This window comes from Nycticebus coucang, chromosome 3, assembly GCF_027406575.1.
Source record: "Nycticebus coucang isolate mNycCou1 chromosome 3, mNycCou1.pri, whole genome shotgun sequence".
Lineage (NCBI taxonomy): Eukaryota > Metazoa > Chordata > Mammalia > Primates > Lorisidae > Nycticebus > Nycticebus coucang.
The window spans coordinates 1,656,116-1,672,958 of NC_069782.1; the positions used below are offsets into that span (position 1 = coordinate 1,656,116).

General features: G+C 52.4%; 1 protein-coding gene across 2 annotated transcripts in view; it reads right to left on the minus strand.

Annotated features, from left to right (window-relative positions):
* Nucleotides 1-1,599: 1,599 nt before the first annotated feature.
* Nucleotides 1,600-16,843, minus strand: part of TAFA5 (TAFA chemokine like family member 5) — a 160,442-nt gene continuing 145,198 nt past the window's right edge. For both annotated transcript variants that reach the window (XM_053585786.1, XM_053585787.1), the window contains exon 4: nt 1,600-2,614. In XM_053585786.1, the coding sequence (XP_053441761.1) occupies nt 2,606-2,614 (9 nt within the window). In that variant the 3' untranslated portion in view covers nt 1,600-2,605. The remainder of the gene's footprint in view (nt 2,615-16,843) is intronic.

Genomic DNA, 16,843 nt, shown 5'->3' on the forward strand with positions numbered 1-16,843 from the left:
TGAGGCCGGCTCCTGAGAACCTAGGGACGCTGAATGCATGCAGACATCAGCCTTCTCACTGGCTGTCTGGATCGCCCTGCCGGGCAGGTAAATGAATAAGATGCCGCTGACATCTCATATGGCTGCACATGTCACCGATGAATAGACCCAGGATTCAGCCTCTGTATGTGGTGCATGGGGTATTCACAGGAATGATGGACACCTCAGCAGTGCTGCAGCCAGCCGCTGTCCACCAGCCTGGGCAAGGCCACAGAAAAACCTACAGTGTTCACAGACAGCAGGTCCACATACAGGGAGGGGCCGGCGGCGCTGTGAGGGCCACAGGCGTTGTTTAGGGTAAAGGTCCACATCTGCTCTGACCCAGGGGTTCCTGTGCCTGTCCCTGCCTGCTGGCCTCACCAGCCACGCCAGTTACAGCCCCTCTCCCAGGACACCACGGCCAGGGAACAAAAGCCATGCTTATCAAAGGATTTTTTCTTTATTTTCATAATTTAGCTGAATCAACACAAAATTGAATACTGTAAAACGAGAAAAAAAATGCTGTAACATCTTAAATCGCCCAGACTCTGCCCCCGAAGTTGTCTACACGCACTTTCAAAAGAAACAGGCGACAGGGAGGTGGTGGGAACGCTGGCTGGTCAGAGGCGTGGGGGCCACAGTCCTCCCAGGACCCCCCGCCCTGCTCTGGGAGCTGCCTTGCCAGGCCTCTGCGACGAGACCCAACCTCAGCTGTTCTTGCGGTCCAGGCCACAAACACCTCTGAACCTGCGTCACGGAGGGGTAAGTGATGTCCTCGTGGACCCTGGAAAAGGTCTTAAATAAATGAATTTCCTTTCCTATCTTTAGTCTATGATTGCTGGAACAGTGCCTATATAGTTTTTTTTTTAACCTTTTTTGCATTTTTAGTAGCATAGAACTAGCATAATATTCATGTTATTTGGACTCGTAGGTAGTATGCGTGAGCGGAAACCCAGGAGAACGAGGGAGTCTGGCATAGGACTGCCAGGGAAAAACCAGAACCATCCCCTTATTCATGGGCCCCCTGCCTGGCCTCACTGGAGGGGCAGGAGAAGATGGGCGTCCGCCGTCCCCCTGGGCCTCTGCCCACCCGACTCCCCTGACCTCCGACATGAAGACAGAGGACTTCTGAGAACAAGGGGACGTGGCCTTGGGGAGAAGGGCTGCAGACTGGCCTCAAGACCCACAAACGGCAAAAGGGGTAAGAAACACGGAAACAGAACCCATCTGAAGAGGCGTGTCAAAATACTGTACACTCAACACTGACCTACACGGAGACCAAGGGAGGTGAGCAGCCGAGCCCCACCCCAAGTACAAAGAAACCGGTTTCCCCCGGACACTGGTGGAGTTATCCATGAGACACCAGTGCCGTGGTCCTGGGCTCACTTGTCCCAGAGTCCTGCCTCTCTGACCTGGCACCGTGAGGCTGAGGGCACGTCCTCCTACCGCGTCCCACCCCACAGAGTATTCAGGAACACATGGGGCTCGGCCCAGATCTCGGGATGGCCAGGGCGGCCACAGTAATTGTTAAATAGGATTTTCTACAAATATACAACATACAAAAACTGTTAAATATATAACTTTAGGCTTTGCAAAATACATTTAATGATCTCTTCCAAACAAGTGTTACTTTAGTTTTCTTTAATTTGCTTTCTGGAGCTAAATGGTGTATCGGATGTGACGGCAGTCACGGGGGACCCAACATGCTCTTGGCAAATACTGGATTATCCAACTATCAAAAATGGAGCTGCAGAAGAGGCATGTTTAACTGGTTAAAACAGAAAGTGATTTTAGTACGATAAAGTCCATTTAAGTACAGAGGAATACAGCGGCTTGTGTTCCTGGGGGGCTGGCGGTGTCTGCGCAGGCCCCACCCCCGGCACTGCGCTGGCCGATTCCTGCAGGTGCGTCTCGGCCTCCTTCCAGCCAGAGCCCGTCCTTGCAGGCTGTGCCGGAGTGTTCGTGCGGTGGAGGCCTCTGCCAGGGCTGCCCCCTCTGTTCCACTGGGGCCACCAGCATGTCTCTGCCACCGTGTCCCCCGCCCCCACAACAGAACCCTGGGACTCAGGCAGTCAGGGTGCATCCACGGTAAAATAGATTTTGCTCTTTGGTCTATCGAGTATACTGAAAGTATAAGAAAATAAAAGCAATTCACAGAGTCTGGGCACGAGAGGAGGCAGCTTCCGCACCTGACAGTTCCCCGGGCTGGGTGTCGTGTCTGAGGCTGGCTGGGCTGCAGCCTCTTCTGGCCACCAGTGCCTCCTCGTCCCCCTTGTCCTCGCCTTCCTCCGAGAGCAAGGCCAACGCCAGGGCCGGCAGACGGTGGGCACGGGCAGGCTCCCGCAGACCAAGTATTGCTGATGCCTGACGCTGCCCCCACCTGTGTCCTAGTCCTGGCCTCCTCGGTTCAGCTGCACTGGAGCACAGGATGCCGAGGGACGAGGCTATCCTTGGTGGGCCACAGGGAGCAGAGTAGCTGGATGGCAGAGAACAGGTGAAGTCCACAGCGGACGGAGGACCGTGGCCAAGGCGTGGGCTCTCCAGGGAGCCCAGGCCACTCCTGGGGGCCCCTCAGGGGCTGTGTTTGTCAGGAGACCTGAGGGACAAAGAGGGAGAGAGTTAGCTTCTAGCAGACGCCTTCTGGGGCTTCCGAGGAATTGCCTCTCAGCAGTCCACAGCCCTTGTGCTCCCCCTCTGCCCTGCCCTACTTGTGTGGGGCCTTCTGGAGGACCCCAAACTAAGAGCCCATGCTCGAGACCTGCAGGGGAGATCGGGGCTCGCCACGCTAGCTGCCTGGGACCACCCACCCTTCTTTACATCCTAGGAGAGAGGATGCCCTCTGTGCACGAGCCAGGGGCATCATCAACCTTGGGCAGACACCGCCACCAGAAGCTCGGACTCACGGCTTCCGGCCTCTGCACACACAGCCACGGCCACTTTGCCCCTCACCAGCTTAAGGACTGCCTATGGCTCCTGGTGCCCTGTGTCCAAGTCAAACCCCTTCCAGTTTCCTGAGCCCCTGAGGCCACTTCTTTTACTATGAGGGGCTCTGCCCTGGGCCACAGAGGGAAGAGCCACCTCAAGCTGGGTGATCTGGCCACACCACACCATGGAGTTGTCCCTCTGGTCTCTCCACGCAGGGTCCCTGCAGGCCTTGGTGAGGCTCCTGCAGCTGCTGTAGCAAAAAACCACACACTGGTAGCCTGAAATAACAGACGTTTATTCCTGCCCAGTTCTGGAAGCCAGAACTGGAAATCAAGGCTCCAGCCAGGCCTCCCTCTGAGCTCCTAAGTAGCCCCTTTGCCTCCGCCCCACGTGCAGGGGTGTCTTCTCTGCACCATTTTGTCTGTCTTACAAGGATGCTTGCCATTGGGTTTAAATCCCACCTTAAACCAGGGTAACCTCACCATGAGATAGATCCCAGACCCTTGACCTGACACCATCAGCCCTTATCTTTCTTCATGGCCTAGCCAGCTGCTCTCTAGTCTCATCTGCTCCATGCCACCTGCCTGGTCTCAGCCTGCGGATCTGACTCTGATCTCTTGCCTGAATCACCCCCGCCCCTGGGCCAGCCTTCCCTGAACTCCATACTGGACCCAGGAGGCTGGGGCTGGAGATGACCCTCACCTCCCCTGCACCATCCACCCACCCCAGGTCCACCGCCTTGCTGTCCACCATGTGCCAGAGCCCGACCTGTCAGTCCTGCTACGGGAGGGCATGGAGACTCTACGGGCTCTCATCTGATCCACAAAGGGTGAGCCAAGAAAGCAGTGGGCAATCCTACTTTCCTCCACACAACAGAACTGTCTAAATCCTTACAGAAAAATCAGAAAATGTTAAAGAGCAAGAAAGAAAACAAAAACCCTCCTGCGCGTCTGTATTCAAAGACACAGTAGTTTGAATATTTTCTTACGTTTAATGTAAAATAAGGGATAGGGTCTCGCACAAACCTCTGTAATCTGCTGGCTGCGTCCACCTGTGGGGTTCCCTGCGGTGACTAGACACTGAACCCCCAGCGTGGGGGGGTGTTAAATATTAACACAAATGGCTCTGCCCGTCTGCCCCTCCCACACCATGGCCGGGGGCCACCAGCATCTCCTGGTGCCTATCACCAAAGTGACGGCTACCAGGCCCCAGGACCATGCGCTTCTGCTACTGGACCTGGCCGGGGTGTGGCCACACCACTCTCAGTACACATTACCATGATTTAAAATCTTCACTAATTAAATAAAGGGAAGGCAGTATTTTGTTGTGGTTCCATCTTCACTTTTTTGATGATTAGAAAAGTAGAATAATTTTCCAGTCTTTTGTAAGTTGTTTTATTCTATTAGTTTTGTTTTTCTTACCAATTTGAGAACGCGGGTTTGTGTAATTATGTGGGTTTGTCTGCAAGAGTTGCCCCAGGCACATTTACTGGAGGCCTGTGTGCCAGCTGGGTCCATCTTTCTTTTTTATTTTGCACTTTTTAGTCGGAGCTGGGTTTGAACCCGCCACCTCCAGAATATGGGGTTGGCGCCCTACTCCTTCGAGCCACAAGCGCCACCTGGGTCCATCTTTCTTTTGTACTTGATATAGTAACATTTCCACTTGTATACAGTCAGCACCACTAAATTTCGTTGCTAAAACAATGATATACTTTATACACATTCTAGTAATTTCTAACAGAAATAGTGTTTAACAGCTGTAGAGTCATCTGAATGTCTCAGGGCCACATCAGGGTATCAATCTTTCTATCCAGGGTCCTAGGAACCCTTGGGTATGGGATGCTCCCATCAGGGACCTGGGTCAGAAGTCTTTGTGGTACCCAGAAATGACTCTGATGACACTTTTCTACCTGAAATGCCCCCTTTATGTTATTATATTAAATGTACTCTTCTTTTTTTTTTTTTTTTTTGTAGAGACAGAGTTTCACTTTATTGCCTTCGGTAGAGTGCCGTGGCGTCACACAGCTCACAGCAACCTCCAACTCCTGGGCTTAGGCAATTCTCCTGCCTCAGCCTCCCAAGTAGCTGGGACTACAGGCGCCCGCCACAACGCCCGGCTATTTTTTGTTGCAGTTTGGCCGGGGCTGGGTTTGAACCCGCCACCCTCGGCATATGGGGCCGGCGCCCTGCTCACTGAGCCACAGGTGCCGCCCCTAAATGTACTCTTCTTAATGATTGAGCTATGACTATGGTTCCTAAAATGAATTGGGGAATTTTCCATATTTCTTAGTATTTATGGAGAAGACATCGACTATTTTAAAGAAGGTACCTATTAAACTACCTCTCTCCACAAATTGTACTGGAAAATACTAGCATTTTTCTATTCTGTTCAGTTATTTTTTGTAATTTTTCCCCTAGAAAAATCATACATTAAGTCAAAGCTTCCATTGATCCATGCCTCTTGAACAATTTCAGAACCCAGACATGCGGTCATTTTCCATTCCTCCATTCAGATGTTGTGACTTTAAAAAAAAATTACATACAGAGATAAAAAGAAAATCACACTTCGATGGGATTGTTAAAGATGCAATGACCAATTTCACGCCTTTCTTTTCTAGTTCATTTGGATAATTTTCTCTCCACCAGTTTATTCTCTCCTCTTTTGGGAGGCGTGGCTTTTTCCCCAGCTTAGGTTCTTTATTTTCATTCTTTACAACTTGAAAATAAAAGCATTTAAAGACATGCATGTGATGCTATGTCCATCTTCACTGTACCTGTGAATACATCGTGTGTTCTTCTAACCAGGAATTTGATGACTAAATGCCTGAATGAGGGTGGCTGGCCCTGCCCCAGTCGGTTAACCAGCAGCTCAGCTCTACCCAGGATTACACCCCAGGAGACTGACGGCAGACACGCAGGTAACTTTCTGTGATCATGGCCACATGTTTTATTTCATACTTTAATCACAAATCACAAGAAAGCTCTGGTTTAAAAGTTCATGTGTTTGGTATAGTATCTTCCTTTTACATAAGGCTGATGCATTTTTTCTCTTAGTTTTAATTCATGTCTTGGTTTGTGGATACTCCTGTAGACATTCAAAAATGATTGAGAATTAGAAGCAGCCTTGTATATGCTGTAGTATTATACGCACGGTTGCAAATCCAGCTTTAGTAATCGTATTATTCGTAAGATCTATGCTCCACTTTTCATTGTTGTAGGTGGTGTTCCTGTGTTCTTCACGGGGATAGGAAAGTCGTTGTGTTTTGATTATTTCATTTATTTGTAATTGTGTTTGCATAGCCTATTTTCACACCATGGTAATCAGCACATACTAGTGACCCTTTCATTGCCGTCTGACTGTATTGAGTAAATACGTGTCCATGAGTAATAAGTAAACGTATCAATATATGACATCATGTCGCTGAAATTTAATGTTTTACTGCTGGGTTTCCTTTCAAGTGCATTTGTCTAGAATATATTTATTTACTTACTTTTTTCTTTTAACCTTACTATTTGTGGGAATGCCCTGGAAGATAGCACATATTTGGCTATTTTGAACATCTGATTTAATAGTCTTTGTCTTTTAGCAGAGGGTAGATTAACCCACGTACATTCATTGTCATCACTAATATTAAACTCTGTCGTAAATACCCTGTTCCATGCTGATTTCTGGTTATGCTCCTTTCATGATTTATCTTAATACACAGATGCAAACTTCACCTGCTGTTTCTTCCCGGTAATTTAGCAGAAATCATGTTTTTATCTCTATCTGTGGTGGCCTTCATGTTGTTAAACGCACCATTTCTCGGGTGACTGAAACCACCTGCCTCCTTCCACCCTGTGAGGAGACCCTGACTGGTCCTTCTTTGCCCCATTGCTGTCTGCTGCTCCCAGCGTTCATTTTAACTTGAGGTTATAAATTATAACCAACAACTGTTTTTCAAATAGTAGTGCTGCAGTGTAGATTCAATTTGAAACCACAGTTACAAGAGTTATTCATACCCGGCTGCACATCTTTAGCTGGTATCAGGGGTCACCATCAATCTTTCTACGTGTGACCTTTCCATATTGACCTCCTGGTTTTATTTGTTGATTGGCCCGAGTGCCCTTTTTATTTGTCTATTCAGGAAAACTATGTGAGTGGCATACTTTCTAAATTCCTGTGAACACAGAACTGTTTTAATCCTTTTGTCCAAAACAACTAAAGGATTGCAGGTGTAAGTAAAACCACTGTTCAAATTCCTCTGGACGATTCTCGTCCTTTCTCCTGGTTCCAAGTCTCCCTGAGCTCAGAGGCAGGTTCTTTATTTTCATTCTTTACAACTTGAAAATAAAAGCATTTAAAGACATGCATGTGACACTATGTGATGCTCCATCAGTCTCTGCAGGTTCTGCGGCTTCTTGTCTCCTATTTTTTCTTCTTCTTCTTCTTCAGTGATAATCACTTGAATCCTTAGCACACAGATTTCCTGCTTTCCTTCCTTCTTCTTTTTCAGCGACAGGGTCTCATACTCTCACCCAGGCTGGAGGGCACAGGTGCGATCACAGATCACAGGGGCCTCCAACTTCCAGGCTCAAGCGATCCTCCTACCTCAACTCTCCCGAGTAGCTGGGACGAAAAGCACATGCCACCCCACACGCTGCTAATTTTTAAATGTTGTGTAGAGATGGGATTTTGCTTTGTTACCCAGCTGATCTTGAACTTCTGGCCTCAAGCGATCTTCCTGCCTTGGCCTCCCAAAGTGCTGGAATTACAGGCATGAGCCATCACGCCGTTCTTTAAATTCAGAGATATTGCCGTAAAACAGCTAGATCCAAAGTGCTCCTGTTTGTTCTTCACTGGAAGTCTCCTTCAGCTCAGACGGGTCCCCTTCTGTGATCACTCCTGGTCTGGGCACTGCAGCTCTCCCTTTGGGAGCACTCACAGATCTCAGCTTAGATATCTGTCCTCTGTCCTCCAAACCTCTCAATTTCTCTCTCCCTCTTTGGTTCTATTTCTTTGCTTTTCCCTAGAAATTCTCTCTTTGTCTTAAGACTGGTTTCCATCACTGTTTTGATTTTCTGCAGTGACATTTCTGTCATTTGAGGCTTCCAGTATGTCTCCAAGTCCTGTTCTTTATTTCCGGTATCTTTGTATTCTGTTTCAGTGAGCAAACCTTTGCATGTCTGCAATCAGGCCAGGCTCCTCTTCCTCCTGCTCCTGGGTCATGGCCACTACAGGCTGTGTCTCTGATACCCACAAGCAGAAGCTCTCTGGACGCCTCCTCCATTTACTACTGGGGACAGTTTTCAGAGCCAATGCTATCCTTAAATCTTCAGAACAGTTTTCCTTCCCAAAGATAGTGGTCTCTCAGTATAGGATTATGCTTGAGTATTTGCTTTGATGCTTCTAAAAAATTCTCTTTTAAACAGGCAGAGGTCAATCGTGGTCTAGAATTAGGTAACAGGCGTGGTGGGGAGTGTGTCTTCAATATTTTGTCATTTCCCGAGGGCTGGGGAGCCCTGTCCTCTCCAGAATGGTTTGAAAAATCTAGGTGATGTGCAGAGGGCTTCCATCCTCATCGGATGCCCTGGCAGACTTTGCCTACTGGGAGGTCATGTTTTCATCTAGGCTGGAGAGTCTTATGAAAATGAGAGCCGAATTCAGGAAAACAGGCCTGGATCTCCTGGCTGCTCCAGCCTCACCTAAGAGGCTCTGCCAGAACCATATCTCTTCTGGGTTACCAACTGCTGCCCTCAGTTTCTGCTCCCTGCCCCCTGCACACTGGAGCTGAGTGTCTGAGCGACTGGACTGTCATGGAATCCATCCTGGGAGGATGGCCCGCCCCCTCTGCCTGCCTGTGACCCTGCTGAGTGCCACAGTCCCCAGGGGCCTCCTGCAGCCCAGGCGTGAGCAGAAGTCCACGGCTTTCTTGCATCAGAACAAAGCCTGAGCATCGATGTGTGATGTGCCCACGGGGGCTTTCACTCAGACCTCGGCACATCACTTCTTTCTCTAAGTCATGACACTTTAATGGCTCTTCTTATTCCCAAAGCACACTGAAAACTGGAGCTGGACAGAGGTCTCCCGACAAGCAGAGTGAGTCAGGCTGCAGTCACATTTATCCAGAAAGCCACGCTGCCCCTCCAGCTTGACAGAAGAGCCAGTCTCTCCCGCTTCCTCCAAATGCTGGAGAAGCTTGCGTCGACACCATACCCCCACTCCTCTGGTCCTATCTCTGGAAACCTCACCTGCCATACATCCGTGTGTCCTGAGACCCTGAATCCACGTGGCCACGAGAGCACAGGGTGGGAGCCGAACACAGCACAGTGGCTCCCCTGCTGCCTGGCACCAATGACCAATGGGCAGGAGGCTTCCCAGAAGAGCCTGAGGGTCTGACTTCATTAGGATGCCACCATCAAGGATGTGAGCCTCCAGAATGTTCCAGAAGGTGCCACAGGAAGAAAACAACAATCCTTTTCCTACATAGAGACCTCACTACTTTCCCCAGAAACCTGACAGGGCTCGCCACTCCGGGAGGCACGGCACAGTGAGATCACGCACTGCGCCTGCCGAGGCCAAGATTTATGTCCCATTTGGGGCAGGTGATGTGGCAGGGGACAGTGGCAGATCCACAGTGGTGACGACACCGGCATTGATGAATGCAATGGGCCAGAGATAGCATCCAGGGACCTGCGTCACCTGCTATATCTCGGGTTTAATGGAGAGGTGACATTTAAAGTAATTTGGATGGAGACACAAATCCTTCTATTTCATTTTTAAAGACTGATATTTAACAAATGTCTACGCCAAATGCCATATTTCATTCCCACTGTAACAGGCAGAGGCCATTAGGAAGGGGTTGGCCGGCAGGGCCTCTGCTCCTGGGTATGGCCATCTCAGCCAACAGAGCCAGCTGAGAGCGGGTCCTGTAGTCAGGAAGAAAGGTAGGGCCACAACCACCCTCCCACGGCAGCCTGAGTGCCTATTCATCTTACCTGCTGATCTTACTTTTCAAGGCATAGACAAGAGGAATAAGTTTATCTGCATCTTTTATGAAAAAAGTAAGCAATCCCATCTGTGAGAGTATGGGGAGGTCCTTGACCCACAGAGGAAAACACGTTTCTAGCACTTTGCTGTCATCTTCTGCCTAATAAGGTCATGACACTTCGCATCAGGAAATAGTACTAATTCAAACGCCCTCGTGGGACCCGGGGTCTGGCGTGGCAGTGTGGGTCTGCAGCCCGGTGCCCCCCAGAACAGCTCTGTGGCTCAGGGGCCTGTCCCTCCAAGCCTTCTCTCTGGGGAACATGTCGGCGTCTGGGGCAGGCCCCTCCTTCCGTTAGGATGGCTGATGTGCTGGGGCCACTTGGAAGGCTGGGATCCCTAAGCTTTCCCATCAAGACTGAGCTCCCCCCACCTTCCTGTGTGGGCAGCCGCCCACCTGGTCTGACACCACCTAGGCTGTCCCAGAGCCAGGCCCAGGAGGGGCAGTGGCCTCAGGGCCCTCCCAAGATGGGCCTTTGGGTCCCTCCTCGTCACTGCCTGGAAGGACAGTGGCAGCACTTGTTAGGGGTGCCCATTCGGCGACCAAGGGCCCTGGGACAAGACTCTGAGCAGTTTTCTAGAACATTCTGTGACCTGGGAGCAGCATTTCTCTCATCTGGAGTGTCCACCTTGTGGGGCCACATGCTGATTTTGTAAGGATGATTTTTTTGTTTACCTGTCATGTGGGCTAAGTTTTTAGAGCAGCCCTGGCCCAGGGTTCATTTTGCCCAGCTTCCAGGAGGACCAGGGGCCTTTTTTATGGTCCTCATTTTCCCTTAGTGTTTGTGAATTTACTGTGTGGCCCAAGACAGCTCTTCCTCCAGTGTGTGGCAGAGAAGACAAAGGCTGGACACCCCTGCTCTAGGCCACACCCAGGACACACTCAGAGCACACACACACCAGTGTTGCTCCCATCCCCAAGTGCCCCAAGGATGGGGCGAGGTGCAAGGATTCCATCATGAAGACAAAGACAACAGCTCTCGGAGGCTCAGGAGAACGAGGAACGCCGGGAGGCGACTTTACAGAGATAAGACACTTTCCCTCCTAATGGCTCAGAGACCTGCACCCCGCACAGACGGAGGAAGGTCCCAGCCAGAAGGACCCTCCCTCTCCCAGACAGGCACCTCGAGGCAGAAGCACCCTGCCGGGTACTGACCCAGCGAACATTTTTATCTCTAGTCTAACCAGGCACTCGAATCCAGGCCTTCCAAGAGGCCCTTCTGCCACCAGAAGTGAGGCCTCCAGCATTCCTGAGGGAAACCCACCTGCTCCCTGAGACCTGAGGGTCACGTGCTACAGCCCCGTGTCCCCTGCGTGCAACTGGGTCCCAGGAAGCGTTGGAGGGATGGGCTGAGATGCTGATCACGTGACCTAGGCTGACTCTAACACCAATCCTGACCCCTGCCCCTAGCCTGACCTTCATCCTCACCCGAAAGCCGTGACGTCATCTCTGATCTGATGTCTCCATGACCACTGTGGTTGTGACAGGCTCTGTCTTCTGCTCCCCAGGGGGTGAGCCTCCTCACTTACCCCCCACATGCCATTTTTGTATTTAAAATCATTCAAAGAACACCTGCTTCCAGGAAGTTGGGGACTAAGGCCGCACTGTTGCCATGAACAGTGACAGCGTGGATGTCTCTGATCTAGAAATTGGGCAGAAGTACTGACAAATAATGTGGGCTTGGTTCACCCACTTCTTTGTTTCTTGGTTTCTGGGCTTGTTTCTGTGGAGAAAATGAAGAATGTCACTGCTTACAATATGAGCTTGCTGTGGCGCCCGCCACACACATTTTTGTTTATACACAGAATCTATTAAAATGTCCAGCCATTATTACGGTGATAAATAGTGGTGATTCCAAGGAACACACAATGCAATTCAGACACAGCTTAGAGTATTTTTCATTGTTTTGCAGAACAAAGATTAGTCAGGTGCAGGGACTGGGGGTCCTGATGCTCAGCACCCCCATCCTGCCAGGAATGCTTCGATCCTGAGCCTCCTTGGTGCTTGCAAGGACGTCCCATTTGGAGAGAATCCTGATTGATCTCCAGCCTTCCATCTGGAGTCTAAGCCCTGGGGCTGGTGAGGAGCTGATCTTCCCCCTCTTGGTCCCTGTGCTCCTCTGGGCCATCGTCACCTCATCTGGCCGCCCCTGTGTCCGAGCCAGGCTCCTTTCTCCTCCAGCCCACACTCTGTCCCTGTCTGGGTCCCCTGAGGATCCCCGATGAAGCACTACCTGATCAAACCCCAGGTGGGGGCAGGGACACAGTCTCCTCCTATGTCTGGCCCAGGAGGGAGGTGGGAGGCTGGAGGAGGAGCTGCCCACTGCTCCCCTGCATCAGGGGCTCTGGGGGGCACAGGAAGTGTCACCTCATCTTGGGGAGTTTTCAGAGCTGCCCTGGCCCGGGCTCCACTTGGTCCAGGTTCTGGGAGGACCAGAGCGCCAAGCCCAGCACCAGGCAGGGGTCCCCACGCACACCCCTCCCGCACAGGCTTTAGGACAAAACCCCAGCTGCGAGTCCCCAGGGTCAGAAACAGACTGGGGCTCTGTGTCCCCCACCCTCAGGAGTGGCCAGCCTAGCCAGGCAGAGAGGTCACTGGTGGGATAGACCAGCATGGCTAGACAGCACAGGGCAGAGCAGGCCTCAGCCTCAGAGCCCCTGTCTCACTCTCTGATGAAGTGGCTCCGTGTCGCCCCACAGCACCAGGACACATGGCTCCTGGGACCCTACTGACCAGCCCCACCTGTCTTGGGGCCCCTCTGAACTCCTGAGATGCCAAGTCCTCTGGGGCGCTGGACTGTAGAACAGGTCCTGGGTAGATGCTCTTTCCTGACTGTCCCCTGGCCAGGTCAGCTCATTCATCACCTTCCCAGGCCGTGACCCACATGAGGCTCCTACACAGCAGGGCTGTGTCCACTGTATACTTCCCATAGGGTACTGGACCACTGAAGTGGTAGCTACAGTACTCCACGGACATGAAGTCTGAGTAGGACCGTACCCAGCAGTTCCTGTCGAAAAGGGTCAGGCAGGAGCCCCTGACGTCCCCACGCAGCAGCCTCATTTTATTTCTCCTTGTCTTCCTGGAAAGTCACCATGCTTGTCCCCTCCCTGGCCATCTGTGCACTTGGACTTCATCCATAAGCTCCTGCTAGAAGCAACCATCCATCGGGAGTCTCCAGGTACCCCTCCGGGCACCAGGCTCTGGTGCCCAGCTCCCATCTTCCTGTGCACAGGGCTGTGCAGAGCAACCTGGGCCTCACGGTCTGAGCTACCCTCTCTCCACCCACGATGGTCCTTCCAGGAGCTCCAGGAGGGACCTGCGCTCCGGACTCAGAGCCCAGTGCCGTTTCCTAGCTTCGGCCACGCTGCTGAGAGGCCCGTTACACTTGGACGTGCGTGCCTTTGTCCATGACCTACTTTCCCTAGGAGGTTTTAGGAGTTTGTTTTCATCTCCGGTGGCCTGAAATTTCACGCTGATACGCTTTAGGACGGGACTTTATTCATTCATTTTTCTAGGCCCATGGTGAGTACTCTGACAGGGAAAATATGCCTTTGAGTGCTAGAGGTGTTTTTAGAAAATGTTTCTTTGATAATTTCTTCCTCTTCATTTTTCTCTATTTTGGGATTTTATATTCTTTAGACCTCCTGATTTGACTGTCTATTATTTTTCCTTTTCCTATTTCTCTCTATGTTTTTATTTTTTATGATTTTCACACTCTACTTTCTGACAGATTTCCGCGATTTTATAGACCAAACATTCCCCTGGATCTCTAACAAAGTCGGCTGTCACACACACGTGCACCTGTTTGTGTGTATGTGACGTCCCCAGTGCCACACTGTCTCCCTGGTGCCCCTGGCCACTGCCCAATAAAACTGAACATCCAATCCCACTGACCGGACGGGGCAATGACCACTGTGGCCGGTGTGGGCTGGCTGGGGGCAGCTTGCCTTGGTCTCAAGATATGTCCTGGCCTGGCTAGGATAATGTGGTCGGCAGGAAGGATGGCCGGGCTGGCCAGCATCTCTCTCCTCACCCCTCCTATCCCTCCCAGCACGATGGGTGGCCTCGGGGTGATGAGGGATCCTATGAGGGCTTAGGAGTCTGAGAGCTGGTGCTCCAGGAAGCCCTAGTGGGTCACAGCCATTCTGTTCTCCTAATCAGGCAAGTCATGGAAACCACTAGGAGGATGCACAGAGACCCTGCGGCCATCTCCATCCCCCAACCCCTTCTGTGTCCCTGTGATCTTTTTTTTTTCTTTTCAGTTTTTGGCCAGGGCTGGGTTTGAACCTGCCACCTCCAGCATATGGGGCTGGCGCCCTACTCCTTTGAGCCACAGGCACCACCCCTTTGACTGGGATCTTGGTACAAACATTTGCTCCATTTTCTATGGACAGTTCCTTCAAGTGTTGGAGCCCCACGTGGGGGACAAAGGCACTCTAGTCCTCTGCACAGGCAACCCTGGGTCAGAAACGTGCTCCCTGCAGCTCCGAGGCCAGATGAACTAACTCAGGCACAGGAGAGCTGGGCACCAGGTTCTCCCCTCTGGGGGCTGCCCTCGAGCAGGGGTCTCAGCCCGTTTTCCCCACAGACTTGTCAGTGGGGCCACGTCTGACACATCTTAGATCAGGCTTGCCTTCTGCCCGGCCACGTTTCCTGGGACTGAGTCCCTCTCCCCACACTCTGGGCTTGTCAGGAGCCCAAAAAACAAAGTGCCTGGGTGGGTGAGCGCTGCCTGCATGGCAGCTTCGACAAGGCCCACCTTCCACTGGGATGGGCGATGTGCAACCAGGGGACGGGCCAGGCTGCATGGGCACCGATGGGCAAATGACAATAAAACGCTTTCCAGATCTGCTTTTGTGTTCCATGAACGGGTCTACAGGCGTCTGACCTCCAGAAGTGGGGGCAGGCTGACTGCACAAGCTGCCCAGCCCAGGCAGCAGCCAGGTTAAAGCCAGACAAGAGATGAGAGAGCGAGTTGGTGGCTGCCAGCTGGGCTGTCAGGCCCCAAGCAGATCGAAGTGCTCTCCCTTCCTGGTGTCCAGCAGAGCCTGGGATGGGTTGTCTCCACTGCACTTAGCACACTTGTGGGACACCCGGCAGGGTGGAGTCCAGACGTCCAGTTTAACACATGCACAGAGGCAGCTGTTTACATGCCTTGGAATCTCCATTGATGGGGAAATGTGCTTTCAGTGTAAAGAGTTTCTATGAAACACAAGTTCCTGAATAGCACTATACAGAAACCACTCAATGTCCCTCACCCCCACAACTGGGGGTTCATGCAGCACAGAATTAAAATGGGGTGCTCATCAGTGAGTTTCTGAAGTGGATTTCACTCAGGCTGTTTCCTCTGATGGAGGAGATGGTGAAGCGTCTGATGGGCATCTTGCAACACTAACAGCACAGAAGTGTGGCAGAAAGACAGCCATCAGGTGTGACGCGTGCATCCCGCGGCCCCCAATAGCAACACCAGCAGACAGATGGCTGCTCATGCCAGGCAGCTGCTCCCCCCGGGCTCCCGAAGCCTTTCCCGTCCAACCCGTCCAGCCCAGCCACAGGGGCAGAGGGAGGTGGATGTCCCCAGGGAGGGGAGCAAGACGAAGGACTTGCCGTGTCCACCTAGGGTCGTCTAGCCCGGAGCGGACTGACGTCCACAGCACGGAGCCAGCTGAGAAGGCCGTGCCTGGAAACACACCCGGATGCCAGTTTCTCTCCTGAGACCCCTGGGACAGTGGAGTTCTGACTTTTCATAGCAACATATAGTTGCAGACACATGTCATGTGACCACATGTGTCTTCCTGAATGTGTGTCCCTGCCTGGTGTGTGCGCGCGTGCACGTGAGCGTGCCTGTGTGTCCGTGTGCCCCGCGTGCCCAGGTGTGTCCCTGCCTGGTGTGTGCAGGTGAGCACATGAGCGTGCCTGTGTGTCCGTGTGCCCAGGTGTGTCCCTGCCTGGTGTGTGCATGCGTGCACGTGAGCGTGCCGGTGTGTCTGTGTGCCCCGGTGTGTCCCTGCCTGGTGTGTGCATGCGTGCACGTGAGCGTGCCTGTGTGTCTGTGTGCCCCGCGTGCCTAGGTGTGTCCCTGCCTGGTGTGTGCATGTGAGCACATGAGCATGCCTATGTGTCCGTGTGCCCAGGTGTGTCCCTGCCTGGTGTGTGCACGCGTGCACATGAGCGTGCCTGTGTGTCTGTGTGCCCCGCGTGCCCAGGTGTGTCCCTGCCTGGTGTGTGCACGCATGCACGTGAGCGTGCCTGTGTGTCCGTGTGCCCCGCGTGCCCAGGTGTGTCCCTGCCTGGTGTGTGCACACGTGCACGTGAGCGTGCCTGTGTGTCTGTGTGCCCCGCGTGCCCAGGTGTGTCCCTGCCTGGTGTGTGCACGTGAGCACGTGAGCATGCTTGTGTGTCCGTGTGCCCAGGTGTGTCCCTGCCTGGTGTGTGCACGCGTGCACGTGAACATGCCTGTGTGTCCGTGTGCCCCGCGTGCCCAGGTGTGTCCCTGCCTGGTGTGTGCACGTGTGCACGTGAGCGTGCCTGTGTGTCTGTGTGCCCCGCGTGCCCAGGTGTGTCCCTGCCTGGTGTGTGCACGTGAGCACGTGAGCATGCCTGTGTGTCCGTGTGCCCAGGTGTGTCCCTGCCTGGTTGCGCGTGTGCACGTGAGCATGCCTGTGTGTATGTGTGCCCCGCGTGCCCATGTGTGTCCCTGTGTTTCACATTGGTCCCATGACATAGGGTGAACTCTAACATTTTTATTCTATTTCTTCCTCCTTCATTTAAATGCGGGCCGTGATCTCCTGAATTAGTCTCCCAGCCCACTAATGGGGTGACGACCTGCACTTTGAAAAGCAGTGATCTTGGAAATGCAAACATAGCCCGTGC